Here is a 17324-nt window from a genome sequence, read left to right on the forward strand (position 1 = left end):
CCTATCAACCTACTCGGCTAATGACCCTCCACCATGCAAGGGAGCGGTGGGTGAGAATAGACACCCATTCAACGGTTATTTTATAGGTTGCTTCCTTATACCCCCTTATAACATGGCTTTGTGAATGAGACCTACTATTAATTGAGTGACTTGTCTTATACATATTGTAACATCCCAAAAATCAGAGTAATTTTTTATTTTTCAAAAACAACCCAATAACCATAATGGTTTACAAAACCATTATTTCAAAAGTTTTAATCAATAATCAGAGTATCCCAAAATCCAAATAACATAAATCTGAAGGATGTGAATGATCACGCCTTCGCCTTGCCTTGGTCATCTAAGTAACTGAAACAATAAACTAAAAATTTAAACCAAAGCTTAGTGAGTTCCCCCAAAGTACCACCACACAACATAACATATACAAACAACAACATACATACATGAGCCTTCAGCATGACTAGACCGCCTAGCAGGGCCTACAACCTATCTGGACCACTCTCTGAGCCTTCGGCCTGACTGGACCGCCTCGCAGGGCCTACAACCTATCTGGACCGCTCTCATGTCCTTTGGCTTGACTGGACCTTCATGCAGCACTACAACCTATCCAGACCGCCCTGGGTATCTTGGTCTTTAGCACAAAGCAGGACCGCCTCAACCCAACAAATCATAACATGTCGACATATACAATAACAATCAATAACCAGCAAGTATAGGTAATCATATAGATATACCAATCTAACACATACTCAATGAACACAAGTATCAACTACCACATATCAGCATCCTATATACCAGGATACAGATCTAACAGATCACTACAACATATAAACATCCTATATACCAGGATATCTAATCCCATGGGTTAGTATTGGTGCCTTCGACCCACAATTACAATGAGGAAAACTCACCTGAATCGAAGAACTCTGAAACACTGTGATACGATCCCTTTTTTCTGTACTGCTTGCACCCGCAAATCCACTAACACCATAACCAGATAAAATCTTAATCAATAGTCTAAAATCCTCAAGTTTGACCCAATGTCAAACTTGGTCAAAAAGTCAACGGTCAACGAAAGTCAACAAAAGTTAAAGCCTAAGACTGGCTACGTAAGCCCAATGTACTCCATGTATGCCCAAGGTATGTGATTCAAATCCAGTAAGCCAAGAGTACTCCCACGTACGCCCAACGTATGTTGGCTGATCCCAACATTTCATTAAGAACTTTATCCCTTAAGACCTTTTGTGCAGAGCTCAGATCTAGACTTAAAACGTTGACTTAAGTCATAAAGTTTCCACATTTAACACTTTCCATGGCTAGAAAAGGTCTAAAAGTTAAAACCTAACTTATTAATCCATAAAGACATCACAACTCTTGCATGGAAGGGATGGAAGGACCAAGATCACATTTTTATGGTTCCTAATAGCTCCATAATGGATAAAGTTTCCAACTTTATCCATTAGAATGGTCCAAACGACCAAGATCTAGTCTTTTAAGTTTTAAAGGGACCGAAAGTGCATCTTTCTTACTTAATCCATTAAATCCAAGTTTCCAACCTTTAGATCTGAATCAAAATGATGTTTAGATGGATAAAATTTCTAACTTTATCCATAACAAGGTCACAAACTTTCAAGATCTAAACTTTATGCACTAAACTAGCTAGATCTAACAAATGCATCATCAAGATTTAAGTTTTATACCTCTAGAAGAAAGATCAAGGTGAACAAAGTCTGGATCTACAAGCTCTAAAGCAACCAACACTTCTCCCATGACCTTCTTCTCCAAGATGCACCAAGAACACTCCAAAGCACTCAAGAACACCTTCTTTTGCTCATAAGGCTCAAACTAGGGTTATGGTTTCAAGGAAGGGTGTTGGAGAGATGGAAGCTCAAAATGGAATGGGTTTGGGGAAGTTAAGGAGCTTAAATAGGGCTCAAACCATGAAAATAGGGTTTGAGTTATGATCGCGTACGCTCAACGTACTCCAGGTATGCCTAGTACGCCCAACGTATATCCTGTACGCCCAACGTACTATACTAAGCCCAAAACCTTCCTAACTTCAAACAGTCATAACTTCTTTGTTCCAACTCCATTTTCGACGATCTTTATATCCACAGAAAGGTATTGAAGAGCCCCACAATATTATCTAGATATCATGGACTAAAAACTTCTGGAACAAAAATCCATATTTCATGCAAGAAGTCTGAAACATCACTTTTCCCATTTTACCCTTTGACTCCAACACAAACCAAGGGCTTGGATCATATAACCAATATTATAAACATCCAATAGGGTCTAAACCCTATTCCCTTGAAGCCCAATGCCTTTACTTGATCCATTTATTGTTCACAATCCCGAAATAAGAAATTTCTCGAAACAGGATGTTAAACATATAATATATTAAACTTTTAATCATATATAATATAAGGTGTATTTTAAATCTTTTCAAAATATGGGGTTTAAATATTAATTATCATATGATTAATTAATCAATTTAAAAATATAATGAGTTTATAATTATCTTTTCATTACATTACAATTAACTTCATTATTAAATTCATAAGAGATAATTCAATTTAATTTAACTAATTTAAAAATTATCAAATAAGAATATCTCCAAATATTTAGGGATTCATTAATTATCACATAAGACATTCAAAAATAGAAATCAATCAGAATTAATATCAGATAATTACCGAAATAATACCATAAGTTAGATTAGGCACATAACAACCGAAAATAAGATTAAAACTAATCTCACATCGTGACAGAGGAACCATTACGTCGTGAGATACATATTTTATGAAAATTTTGTTTTGTTCAATTCATCTCATGTACAATTAATGTTTGACAAGCCCAAGCTCTAATACCACTGATGGATCTTATAGAAAACGAAATTACACAATGCGGAAAACAATTAACAATTAATAGGGTACATGCATCCTATAAAAGATCTATGTCATAACACTTTGAAGGCAACATACTACGAACAAAAAAAATTAGCATAAACCCCAATATAATCGAAATCATGGGATTGGGGTTACATACCTTTGATTTGTTGTAGTAAACAAATCATTTTAATCCCCTTGTAGTGTAGGTCTTGGAAAGCTTAGCACCAAAAGGATTATGTCTCTAATGTCTAACACCCAAACCCTAGAACTAGAAGACAAAAAGAGAGAGAGGGGAGAGGATATTTTTGGCCAGAGTATTCTTAATGGAATGATACGAACGAAAATCATAACCCTTGGGGTCCTATTTATAGTGTGGATGAGACAAGGAAAACCATAGATTTGAGTAATAAAATATTCAGTTTTTATTCTATTCAAATATGGTACCCTTATCAGCTTTAAGAATATTTTAGAAACCGTAGGATACTTCCAAATTTTGTTCACTATTATATAGGTTCTAGAATTTTCTTTCCTTGTTCAATTATTAACAAGTACAATTTAACCCCCTTTGACCTTTAATTAATTCCAATTAATCTCAGATTAATTCCAGATTAATTCTGATTAATAATTAATTAATTCTAATTGATTTCATATTAATTTATTAATCATATAAAATAACAAACCAATTTTTATTTTCCAATTAATATATTTACCACATAATATATTAACAAATTATTTTCTCATAATTTCCAATTAGTTTATCAATCATACAATAATCTAATAAATTATCCTCTCTTTATAATTGTCATTCTAACCAAGTTCTAGTTATGAAGGCAACTCAAAAAGGACTTTGCTTCTAATTACAAGAACATTCCAATTTAGTTACCGGCTTAGACACCTTAATCCAACAATATAACCATTACATCATCTGGTTCTTCATATTCAGCTGGAACTGGCACAGGAAACCCAATGTCTGTATATTTTGGTTGATATGTTTCCATTGTGAAGTACGATGACACCCATGTAATGCAGTGTTGATATATCAATTCCTTGCAGTGTTGATATCTCAATTCCTTGGATACCGACATTGCATGAGAACAAGGTATACCTGACAATTGCCATTTCCCACACATGCAACAACGAGATTCCAAGTTTACTATACCATTTTTCATTTGGTCAGTCACCTGATATCTGCTTTGATCAATCTGGTATACCCGAAAATCGAAAGATTTGTTGATCCTCTTATCGATAACCTTCTCAGCATACTCAATAATATCCTTTTTCTTTTAGCTATAAAAAAAATTGTATGTATATCTTCTCATGTATAGTTTATTATACTAAAATATAATGATAGTATTATATTATAAATAGTTACCTCCAGCGTTACATCGCTGGCACTACTATTGTTGCATAGTTACTCGAAAGAAATAAATCAAATTGTTATTGGTATTTTTCGTACATCTCTTGATAACGCATTGATAGAATCGGCACTGTCTGATGTCATAATATTGTACTGAACCACAGGGAAACACGACCTTGCCCATTTCTCGTAACCGATTTTGTCTAGCCATGTACGCCAATCTTTATTTAGTGTACAACGTAGCCTACCCAAGATTTCTTTGAAATCAAACTCTCGGTAAGCTTTTGTAGCCTCCCAAAACAAAATCTATTTTCTCTCTTGCTTGTCGATCTTTGCTCTCATATTCATCAACAAATGACGAAAACAGGGTCCATGGTATGCATTCGGGAACACAGCTTGAATAGTCATTTCAATTGAATTGGCTCTATTTGATATGATATCCAAACACGACATTGTCCCTAATACATTCCTTGAGTCTTGATAAAAAAAATCATATCTATGACTCCCCACTTTCAATTTTCCCAACACCAAATGCAATAAGGAGACTTTGGTTATTACCATCCATGCCTACTATTAGGAACATGGTGCCCAAGTATTTCCCTTTAAGGTGTGCTCTGTCAATGATAATAATAGGATGCAAACTTGTTTGAAACGCTCAAACCTAAAAATAATTTACTATTTACTCATTAAATCGAACGCACATGTAAAAACATTAAATATAAAGAAGTCATTATATAAGAAATATTACCGCGAAACCAATAGCGATGGAAAAGTATTCAAATTTTTTGTTATAACTCGTCTTTATATGTGTGGCCATCCTTGGATTCTTCTTCTCCAATTTGTAACAATATAAATGTAGTCTTTGAAAGCTTTATTCAGGGGTCCCTCTCAAGAGATGGAGAGCATACATTTTAGCAATCCATGCTTGCTAGTATGAAATATATACACTAAGATGGTCATTTAAAGTTGTTTGTATCTGTTTCCCCCGAAACATATTACATGTACTATCAGCTAATATGCTCTTCAACAAGTGACCCAATACCTTTTTGTTGGTTTGTCAGTGACGGGGACGAAGCTGTGTGCTTGAGCAAGTGTATTTCTCCAATAGTTTAACCACTTGAAATGCATCAGTAGTATTATGTTTTGTTGCCCGTATTCGCCAGTCACAATTATCCATAAAGCAAACAGCTTCAAACCTATCTTTTGTGAATTTTTTCACTTTATATTTGAAGCCTTCAGTAACACTTTTTAATCCTAACTTATGCTTAAGTTTTTCTTTGTTTTTAAATAGTTGGTATAGCTTCACATAGGAAGTATAATTGTGGGATATGGCACCTTTACGTTTTTGTTGAGCTAATCCGGACAATGGTAAAGGTTCATGCATACCCCAATGAGTGGTTTGTGTTTCTTCAAAATCGGAAAAATAAAAAGGAAACTTTTCCTGTTGTGATTTTCGGGGTTGTAAGGGCTCAATTTCCTCTTCTTCACCTTCATTATCTTCCCCATCAAATTTAGTGTAACTCCGAAAATGTTCAACTTGCTCTCTATATGGAACTATATTACCATCATCAACCAACATCATTGTTTTTGTCTCATCATTTGTAGATTCATCAACATTAACTATAGGAGAAGCATCGGCAACAACCTTACCTTTATTCATATAATCACCCCCATCTACAGGGCCATTATAAGAAGCAACATGGTTGGTTGTCATAGGGAATAAATTTTATATTTGGTTACTTATAGCACCAGAAAACTCATTTCCACCGGAACGATTTTCCCCGACAGATCAATGAATACCACTGTCCATAACATTACTAACAACAAACAATTGTATTGTGTTGGGAGGCATACTACTAACAAAACTAAGAAAATATCTAACACCACTATCGTCTAGAATTTGCATAACTATATTTGATCAGGGACATTGAAAAGATAGACATATTTGGTTAGTGTGTAACATGGACTTGGAAGCAACCAACATAATTAACCCGATGAAGTTGATATCATTGTGTATATCTACATCAAAGCATGTGTAGTATGAAGCAGTATATTACATAGATCATTCGATACGTTGTCATTGCCCTCTACAAGAAACTAGCACTCGAAAAAATCTCGCATACATACTCATTCTGGAACGTATAATGAAGGTATTAAAAACACAAATATATTGGATATATGAAAATATATGGAAGAAAAACACACAAATACCCTAAGTTTAACTCTCTGGAATGTACAACCATTCTAGAGTACAGTCCGAAAAACACTTTTTTTGTCCAGAATGTACTGGGTGTCAGATTTCGAACCTAATTACTGCCAACCATCCACAGCTCCTGAACATAAATAAATGCTCCGAAATATCGTATTCCAAAATACATTGAGTGATCCAAGTCTAGAATGTTCTTACGTGCTCCGGAATACGCTATTCCGGAGAAAATGGTCATTTCTCAAAATAAAATGATTATTTTTATTAACAAAGTCGTTTATAAGAGTTAGTTTACTCAATTACTTATAATATAATAATAGAAAAATAAAAGTAAAATGGTAATTTGTTTGTAGAGATTTGATAATTAAAGATGTTAAATTTAGGGACCAAACAATTTTGCAATTTAAAACTTTTTTTTTTAGAGCTAAAAGAGAAAACGACATGGACCATTTTTGCATACTATTTATTCTAGATTTATGAATTAGTCCTAAATTACAAAATTAGTATAGGTTAAAGGATAATTGTGATATCACGAAAACGAAACAAATGGATATGAAGAATGGCAACGGTTACTGTCAAGACTGAGAGGAATGAGGCTGAGTTGCCGGCGTGGCCGGCTTTCATGGTTTGTTCCTTTCATGGCGTTTGCTTCAAACGAAGGGAAAAATCTCTCATCTCTGTTCCTTTCAAAAATGGACTCCTTTTTTCTTCAAAACCCCATGTCCAAAACTCTCGACATTATAAATCTCTCTTTCCTTTCGAGTTTTCTCAGAGAAAAGCAAAAATGGTGGGATTCGATGAATTTTGTCAAGAAGGTCTTCTTCTTGCTCAACCTGACCCTGTTGTCTTGGAGCTCAACAAACTGCAGAACATGCTCAAAGGTTCATTACTTCACTTTTTTATTCTTTAAGTCGACATAATACACTGAAATATTTAACACTTATTCTTATTCGTGGCACAAAATAATTTGAATTATAAAGACTACATCATTTTCTAATGTTCCTCTCCATTTTGCTTCACAGATAAGGATCGCGAGTTGGGTTTTGCTCAAAGTGAAATCAAAGCACTGAAAGCTGCTGATGTCATGAAGGAGAAATCCCTTGAAGAGGTACACGAAAATATTTATCGATATCAAGTTAAATATAAACTAAGAATAATTACTTGCAACATAATCCATATACTCTGTGTTTTTCAGATGGGAAATATTATTGAAAAACTCGACAATAAGATCAGAAACACAGAAAACCTTCTTGAGCAAAAGGTGAATAGTAATTTTCTATTTAGTTTGTATTTGTTACATGGCCCACTAAATTTATTTGAACAATTAAAATATATAGAATTTGGATATCAAGAAACTCGAAACAGAAAAGAAAGAAGCATTTGCTGCTCAATTTGCAGCAGAAGCAACTCTTAGAAGGGTTCATGCAAATCAAAAGGATGACAATTCAGTGCCAATTGAATCCATTATTGCTCCTCTAGAAGCCGATATTAGACTCTACAAACACGAGGTAAACAGAGCTCACATGTCTCTGTTTTTATAATATTATATCTGTATATATATACCTTGATTGTTTGATTTATTATCCATTTTATATCAGATTGCAGTACTACAGGAAGATAAAAAGGTGTTGGAAAGACACACAAAGTCAAAAGAAGCAGCTTTGCTTGAAGCAGAGAGAATTCTGAGAAGTGCTTTGGAAAGAGCTTTGATTGTAGAAGCTGTTCAAAATCAGAACATGGAGTTGCGAAGACAAATCGAGATTTGTCAGGTATTAATTTGTTTTCAAATTGTTGTTTAAGGAAGAATTTAGAGAGGCGATGGTTTGATTTGATGCATAAATACAGGAGGAAAATAAGATATTGGAGAAAACAAATCGTCAGAAAGTTTTAGAAGTTGAAAAGTTAAGTGAAACCATTAAAGAACTTGAGGAAGCTGTTCTTGCTGGTGGAGCTGCTGCAAATGTTATTCGTGACTTCAGGCGACAGATTTCTGAACTACAAGTAATAACACGTTTTTTTTTTTTTTTTGCCCAAAAAATTGCTTTAAGATAACAAATTATAAAAAAAAGTAATGATTTTTTTTTTATGTAGGAGGTGAAAAGAACATTAGAAAGGGAGTTAGCAAGAGCAAATGTTTCAGCCAATCGAGTTGCAACTACAGTGGCTAATGAATGGAAGGATGAGAATGATAAGGTTATGCCTGTAAAGCAATGGCTTGAAGAAAGAAGGCTTCTACAGGCACATATACACTTACCAAACTATTTATTTTACATCACAAAAAACAATTTTACGGTTATTTTCAATAATGAGAATGAAGAGGGTATTTATGTCTTTTTTTCCATTGACATCAGTCTCAGTCCAATGAATGCTAAAAACAATACATGTGACATCTAGCTCAGTCCTTGTCCAATACATGTCTAATACAGTACAACCTGTTTTGTCATGTCATGTCTGAAAGGTGTTTAAATTTGAAAATTTGTCGAACGATATTTTTTTCAGGCAGAAATGCAACGATTAAGGGACAAATTAACAATATCAGAGAGAACAGCCAAGAGTGAAGCACAACTTAAAGAAAAAGTGAAGCTAAGATTAAAGACACTAGAAGATGGATTAAAGCATTCATCTTGTGGATCACCGAGAGTTGACAAGTCAACTCACTTTTTCGGGATTCTATCAAGTAATGGAGGAAGGAAGAGATCCACTTCACAACCAAGGGCTTCATCCACAACTTCAAGTGAAGTGAGGCGTATAAATAGCATAAATAAGAAGTATAATAATTCTGGAGATAATTTGGTAAGGAAAAGTTTATGGGCTTCTAGGAGTAAAGTTGTTGATAGAGATGAAAAGGAGAACAATGAGATGATTCTAGAAAATACTAGTGGGATGAATCTTGATAAGTTTAAGGATGATAATAGAGGTATTGTTGTAAAGGGAAGGGTGGCGGCAAGTGGCGGCAGTGAAGAACGACAACCACGGAGTGCCACCATTGATGATGATGATGTGGTTTCAGGGTTTTTGTATGATAAGCTTCAGAAAGAGGTGATTGGTTTAAGGAAGTTTTGTGAGATGAAGGAAGATAGTTTGAATGAGAAAGATGAAGAAAACAAGGTTTTTATTCTCTCCTCTCTAAAACTCATTATTAAATGCAAGAAATAGCAACATACGTACACAAATAAATAAAAGTACATTGCTATTTAGCCCTTACTATTGTTAATATTATTATTGTTATTTTCTACTATCGTTATTATTGTTATTGTTATTGTTATTGTTATTGTTATTACAACAACCAATGATTCAGGTGCTAATGAAGAAGGTTGAAAACTTGGTCAAAGCTCTGGAAGTAGAGTCAAAGAAGTGGAAAAGAGAAGCATCCATAAGAGATAAGAATTCAACATCAATAAAGACAGATGACCAGAAACCAGTCAGAAACTTAAACTCATCGAAAAGGTAGAAAAAAAAAAAAAAAACCGATTTTCTTTTTTTATAAAATTCATCTATTAACCGATCTTTTCTATTTCCACCATTAGTTTCAGGGCTGCAAAAACATCTTGAAGGCTCACTTATGGAATCATTGGGGCTTCGTAACTTATTGTGATTATTATTATACCTTTTTATGCGTTTTTGTGTTTAATAACATGTGTAAATATTTATTTAAACAATTTTAAGGTGTTGTTTTGTAATATGGAGTGAGTTAATTTATGATGATTGGACATTTGGAATTATATACTTTACATTATGAAATTATGAAATTTCGCTTGTTATTTTTCCAACAACCTGCAAGCTGGTTTACACTGTCTTGCACCAAAAGCATCATGTGAGATGTAAATCAAGTAGACAGTGGACTGCTAGTGGGCTAACATAAGAGCCCAATTTGTTTTGCTCAAAGAGATAACATGATTTATACTTGGAATTGACATAAGACTACAAAAAAGCTTCTAAAGATTAATATTTTCATTTTAAACAAACAAAAATAAAATCTACTCTTGAATAGTAGCCAAAGATGGTTGCCATTTTTGAGATCTAACTCCATTCCAAGAAAATACAGGATTAATTTTGCTGATCTTGAAGTCCTTATTAGCATCTTTAACCAAAAGCTCCAGTTGCTTCCTAGTTACAACAATCTTCACTTTTTGTGATTCCTTCTCCTTTTGTGGAATAAGAATATAAACCTCTGCAGGAAGAAGCTTGGCGTTGGGGGGCATTGGTGAGTTAGGGTGGGCGTAGTGCACCAGATTATAACCCGGGTATGGACCATGGGTTAACTTCTTAACTTTAGTTAAGGCCTTAACCTTTTCTTCTCCTCCATTAGACACCAGAACATTGATTTTCTTCTGAGAGTGCATACAGTTTATGCAGTTACCCATGGTGGAATTGATCTTAATGTTCAAGACTCTTGAGGACTTGTTTGTATATATACATTTATATGCATGATGTATGTATATAAGTCAAGTTAAAGGAAGCTAAACGTGCATATCACTTAGGTTTGACTTTAATGTGATATAGTTTCTTTAACATATCAATGTCACATGAGGGGTTAAGTCTAATTTAGGTTGACTTTCAATTTTTCTTTTTTATATGATTATACATTATTAATTTTTATGGAAAGTCAATCACTAGGTAATTATACCAATTCTAAATGCAAGAAACCTACAAGTTGCCTCCCTTTAAGTAGTATTTAAAATACAGATAAGTCAAACGTGAAGCTGAGTGTTTTTATATGGATGATATGTTCATCTTCAAGATAGAATATGCTTTTAATAAAGGGAAAAATAAAAAAAAGAAGAAAAAAAAACACTTGTATGTTTGCAATTTTATCGATTTAGTCAGTTAACTATTTCTATTCTATAGTAATTAAGTCGTTACACTTTTTTACTTTTAAATAGACCGTTTATCCCGTTTTGATATCAAGGCAACAGAGACAAAATAAACCTTGAATTTTCATCATCTTATCAATTTTGCCACTTTAACTATTTTGTAGTGATTGAACCATTATAGTTTTAGAATTTAAAAAAAAAAAAAAAAAAACACTTTTTCCTTTGGTTACCAGGTTTTGATTTGATATCAAGGTAAAATACCAAAAAGGAAAAAAAAAAAAAAATACTTTCATCATTTTATCAGGTTTTGATTTGATATTAAATTAAAAAAAAATAAAAACATACTTTCATCAATTTATCGATTTAATCATTAGACTATCATTATAATAAGTATAATAAAACATTTCATTGGCTAAATCTAATGAGGAAAGTACATTATGTTTTTCTGTATTTTAATCTTTTTCAAACCCGGTAATTGAAGAAAAAAAAAACTTTTTAAACGGTCGAAAAATGTATAATGATGTAACTAATACCAAAACAATTAAGTAGCTAAATCAATAAAAAGGTGAAACTACAACTGTTTTTTCTATATTTCACCCTTTAATGAAAGTAAAACCACTACAAGATTCAAAGAAATTACAATAACCATTTCATAACATTCAATAGATACAAAAACTCATCACTACAAAAATCTCAAGAGCATGAGCTAATCAACAAATAAAAGAGGATCAAGAACATTGACTAGTCAAAACACAGCCATTGCATTGACACGTCTACCTTCCAACCATGACTTAACAGCAACTTTAGTAGTCAAAAACCATCCAACTTTTTCAGAACTCTCATGAAAAGGAGCACTTAACTCCTTCAGATGTGACTCAACACCTCCAGCCAATCCTTTTTCAGAATACTTATGTTTCCCATGACCCGTATTAATCCCAAGCAAAGGTGGCAACTCTTCTCCCTCTTCAATAGCTTTGCTCAAATCATTCATCCATATATGTAATGCAGTCAAAGCTGCCCCTAATGAAAGACTCTTCAAATTCAAACACCAATTTGTGCTCGATTTCGTCTGTATATCACTATATATCCCAACCCTAATCCCCAAATCCAACAAGTCACAAGCTTTCTCCAATTGATCAAGATTAATACAAAGATCAATCAAGCAATTGCAATATGCTTTCCTTACATCATCTCCAATGTCACCAAGTATTTCACTAGCTTCATTCTTGAAAGATTCATCTTCAATATTTGAATCAACCAAAAGTGTGACCAAATTCCCAAGTTTTGGATTCGCCTTTTGAATGCATTTAGTAAGCTTATGAAGATCTTGTTTAGGAGTTTGTGTCATGACATTGAGAAGACACCCACAAGAACGTTCATCTGGGGTGATATCAAGCTCTATGATTTTATCAAATGTGTTGACCACATCATCTGTTCGGTTGACTTTCCCGTAGCATTGAATTAATGAGGTCAAAACGTATATATTCGGGTCAAACCCTGCTTCGATCATTTCCTTTAGTGTTGCTTCGGCTTCTTTGACTTTTCCACAACATGAAAAGATTGTGATTAATGATGAAAAGTTCCAACTATCGGGTTGACAATTTGTGGAGCTTTTAATGTCATTGAAAATCTCAAGAGCTTCATCGATGAAACCGATGTCAGCACACATAGACAAAAGGGTGTTGTAAAGAACATTGTTTAATTCAAATCCTTTTGATTTCATCTCTTTGTAGACATTAATAGCATCATCTCCATAACGAGATTTTCCATATGCACGAATGAGAGAAGCATATGTTGCCCAACCAGGTGTTAATCCATCACTTAGAATTTGCTGATAGATTGACTTAACAAGCCATGGTCTTTTGGCTCTTCCCATGGCATCCAACAAAGTGTTGTAACAAACTAAGTTAGGTTTAACACCAAGAGCTTTCATTTCCTCAAAAACAGTCAAACACCCATCGAAATTCCCTGTTGACCCGTATATTTTGATGATTGTTGTGAATGTTACAGTGTCAACTCGCCATTTTTCGGTTCTTGAACGATCATATAATCTTAATGCCATGTCTACATTCCCAACTCTCCCATAACAATCAATCATCACTGCATATGTAACATTATCTGGTTGGATTCCAAACTCTGGCATTCTCTCAAACCACTCCACAGCTTTAGTAGGTAAAGAACGGAACCTTGCACACCCAATAATAGTTGAAAATGTAACATTATCAGGTGTAATGCCTCTTTGAAGCATTTCAGCGAACAGTTTCTCTGCACCAACCAAATCTTTAGACTTTCGGAAAACTTTCAATGTCACATTGTAAAGAATGGTTTCCCTATTTAAATTACATCTTTCCTGAAAGTATTTGAGCACCATACGTGCTGATTGAGGGTTCGACATGTTGTTGAGAATAATAACACCGTCTTGTTCTCCTAGTTTACTGCCTAAATTGCTATTCAGTATGTTAAAGACGTCTTCTTCAGCTGGCAAACATGAATTTAGTGATTCTGCTACATTGATGAGAGAAGAGTACCTTGATTCATACGACTTTTTCCTAAAGTGTGAAGCTTTCGGGTTTTTGGGGTTGACCCAGATATAACTTCTCTTTTTATCATCTGTTACTGGAGATAGAGTTGAAATTTTAGGATCTAAGTTGTGGGTTACTTCAGAAACTGAGTCTTGTAAAGAAATCTGAGTGATTCGGAGTTGGGGTGTTCTTGATTGAGAGACGATACTGTGATTGAAGCTTCTTTGATTGAAGGAAATGGAAGGCGAAGAGCAGAAGCCGTATGTGTATGCCATTTCTGAATTCTTGAAATCCTTGGGGGGTTTCCGTTGGGGAAAAGCCTTATCGACTTTCCTCAGCACACAAGAAGTAAAAGTAGATAACACTTCACTTCGGGGCTAGTCTTGTAATTAACTACTAACTAGTTTGGACGTTGGAGTGAGGCAGTCAGCATATGTTAGGTTTTCTAATTTGGACGTTGGAGTGAGAAGAGGTTGGTCGATCATTATTGAACAATTATCAATTATCTATATATCTTATATATCTAAGATTGTTACTCGGTTATTTTTGTTTAGGTTTATTTTTGGATGTTGTTAAATAAAAATCTTAAGGACATCCTTTATCAAAAGTCAACCTATGGTTAGCTACTTATAACTAATTTTTCGGTTAACTATTTATAATTAATTTTTTCAGAAAACAATGTAGTTTCAACCAATAAAAATAGTTAAATAACTAGTCATGTTGTCTATATGGTAAAATAGGATGTCTTTTTAGCCAACCTCTTGTTTTTTTTTCTCCGGAAATCATACCCTTTAATAGCACCCGAAATCCATTTTTGACGAGAACCCTTTTAACTTCATTCTTTTCTTTTCAAATAAAAAATGTGTGGGCCATTGAATCTACTGTTGCATATGTCATCTTGACCCAATACTTTTTGGGCCAATTCCCCCTTCATACTAAAAAAAACAAAAAAAAATCTTACCGAATCCGAGTTTACTACATTTTGATCGAAATTTAATATTCTTAAGTTAATCATAACCACGGTTGTCAAAGTGGTTTGTCGGTACTAAGTCAGTTGACTAACGATTAGAGATTAGTTGGTCTAGGTAGGGATTTGTCGGTGACTAGTCGGGATCCTATATTATAAATCAATTATTTTTTTTAAATATGATTAATATTATAACAAAATAGGTAAATAATATTAATATCATAACAAAGTAAGTTAATATGACTAATACAACAATATTATTTCCTTAAATAACTTTTATTGAGATAAAACTTCTTCAACATTTAAAAATTCATCGGCTTTGACAGCTTCACTAATTCTCTAGGCAGAGATTGATCGTTAGGCGTCACCTAATCGGTCGCATACCACCTAGGGATTAATCGGAGACTAGTCGAGATTCTTACAACATTGGTCATAACTATATAAAATAAATTTGATTTAATTGGTTTTGAGTTATTTGGTTTCGGATCATTTTGTTTGGTTACAATCTTATAAAATTATGATTAATGAGTAATTTAACACTTTAATGTCTAAGGCCATGTTTGATACGCTTCTTATTGGGTCGAGTAAGAGGTTGGGTCTAATGCGGTCCGATTCAGGGCGTTTGACACCTCTTACTCGGTCCTAAAGCATCTGATTGGGTCCTAGAAAAAATAATACTAAATGAGAAAAAGCCTCAATTCCTCTTATTCCAAAAACACGCTCCTTCTCTTCTTCTTGCCCTAGACAACCACAACGCTCCTTCGAAAAACACGACAACATCTCCTTCTTCGGCGTCGACTCCTCCTACCTTTGGCCTCCTCCTCCAACACCGCCCTCCTCTAGCCTCATCACCATCACCTCCATCATCATCCTCCTGTTTCCTCCAATAATTGAAAACACAAGTCCGATCAAGACTATGAAATCGAACTTCTCGATTTCATATTGAACTTATTGAAAACAAATGTTATCCTTTTAATGATTTTGCGTATGTGTATGTGTTTCACTAATTAGACTCGTCCATGCTCTAATTGGTACTATATCTTTGATCTTTGTGCTTCATGTGTAATGAATTGAAATATGGTTCATATCATGTAATGGGAGATTAACATGCCAAGTTTCGGGTATGTCTCTTTTAAGTGTATTAATATTTTAGTTTTTGGATTTCTGGTGGCCTCGACGTGGTAATGGAGTCCCACGACGTGGCCATGGTCATTAATTACATGGAGACTAAGTTAGTGCCACGGCGTGGCCGTTTTTTAATGACAAAACCTTATATGTGATTTGTGCCCCTATTTAAGGGATGTGATGGCTAGGATTGCCCACCCTCAACCTCAAACACTCCCCCTCAGCCTTCAAAAGCAAACCCTAGCCTCCATTGATAACCATTGAGTTTTTGTGGTGTTTGGTGGTGTTTTGAAGAAGAAAAATGTGTCCTTGAGCTTTGTTCCAACAAGCAACACTCCCCATCCACCTTGTGCGCGTTTTCTGGACTTTTGTAAGTCCTCAAGATCCGATTTTTTTGTTACTTGTCTCTGGATCTAGCCATTTTGCCCCTTAATCTTCATGGTGTGGGAATTTGGAAGGTTGGATCCCATAAAGTGTGCACCTTTATAGGTCCTTGTGATCATCTTAGTGTCATATGTTCCATATTTGAGGATCATTGGAGTTTTGGTCCCATGCTCAAGCTTTGAGTTCCTAATTGCCATGTTTTTTTACCTAAAATGGAAGGGACATGCATTGGACATGCATCGGACATGCATGTTCATAAAGCTACGATTTTTATGGTCCATTAGGTATATGAAACCCTTTTCGAAACTTGGGAAGAGTAACCCTAAGTTATTAAGTGCTTAATGGGTGTTTGCATGCCTTTAGTTGCCTTTAAGGACTTAGGGTTTGGGATCTTGGCTTATTGAGATGTCTTAATGGATAAAGTTGGAAACTTTATCCATCAAGACGATGGAAGGACCAGATATGAGCTTTGGAACTCTTAGAATTGTTAGAATACAGCTTAATATGTTATGCTGTCCATACCAGTCCCCACGGTGTGGCCTTAGGTTGCCACGGCAAGGCGACTGGGTAGGGACCCGTCTGTTTTGTCGTTACGTTACCACGACGTGACGACTCGCTGATTGGACTTGTTGGGCTGTTGACTTTATCGTTGACCGTGAGGTTGACTTTTTGACTTAGTATACTTTTGGTCAACTTATGGGTTGGACTTTAGGCTGGGAGTTGAGCTTCCTTGTTGTATTATAGGTGACTCGTGATATCGACTTTTATCTCGGGAGGGAGCTATTGGATTATCTGCTAGATTACGAGGTGATTTTCCCTCAATTTATTCGTGGGTCGAAGACACCAAGGCCGACCCAATAGTTTGTGATATGTATCCTTGTGTATAGGATGTTACTATGATGTGGCAATCGGATAGACTGGTAGATCTGTGTGATTAGGTTTTGTTTATTGGTTGCATATGTCGACATTATGTGGTTGGGTTGAGGCGGTCCTGCTTTGTGCCGAAGGCCAAGATACTCGAGCGGTCTAGTTGATAATGAAGGCCCAAGGGAGCGATC

The 17324-nt window shown here is 34.8% G+C and overlaps 2 protein-coding genes across 2 annotated transcripts; one reads left to right on the forward strand and one right to left on the reverse strand.

Moving 5' to 3' along the window:
- Positions 1-6984: 6984 nt before the first annotated feature.
- Positions 6985-10176, forward strand: MAP70-5 (microtubule-associated proteins 70-5). The gene is made up of 10 exons (XM_079044209.1): positions 6985-7335; positions 7477-7562; positions 7650-7715; positions 7792-7962; positions 8053-8223; positions 8300-8455; positions 8546-8692; positions 8954-9562; positions 9753-9901; positions 9982-10176. Exons 1-10 carry the CDS (start codon positions 7014-7016, stop codon positions 10004-10006), a joined length of 1902 nt encoding a protein of 633 aa, XP_078900335.1. The 5' UTR covers positions 6985-7013; the 3' UTR covers positions 10007-10176.
- Positions 10177-11798: 1622 nt separating this feature from the next.
- Positions 11799-14196, reverse strand: SVR7 (pentatricopeptide (PPR) repeat-containing protein). The gene has a single exon (XM_079044210.1). The coding sequence runs from the start codon at positions 14063-14065 to the stop codon at positions 12014-12016; it is 2052 nt and encodes a 683-aa protein (XP_078900336.1). The 5' UTR covers positions 14066-14196; the 3' UTR covers positions 11799-12013.
- Positions 14197-17324: the final 3128 nt, after the last annotated feature.

This window comes from Lactuca virosa, chromosome 4 (assembly GCF_052849685.1).
Source record: "Lactuca virosa cultivar CGN04683 chromosome 4, Lactuca_virosa_CGN04683_v6, whole genome shotgun sequence".
Classification (NCBI taxonomy): Eukaryota; Viridiplantae; Streptophyta; class Magnoliopsida; order Asterales; family Asteraceae; genus Lactuca; species Lactuca virosa.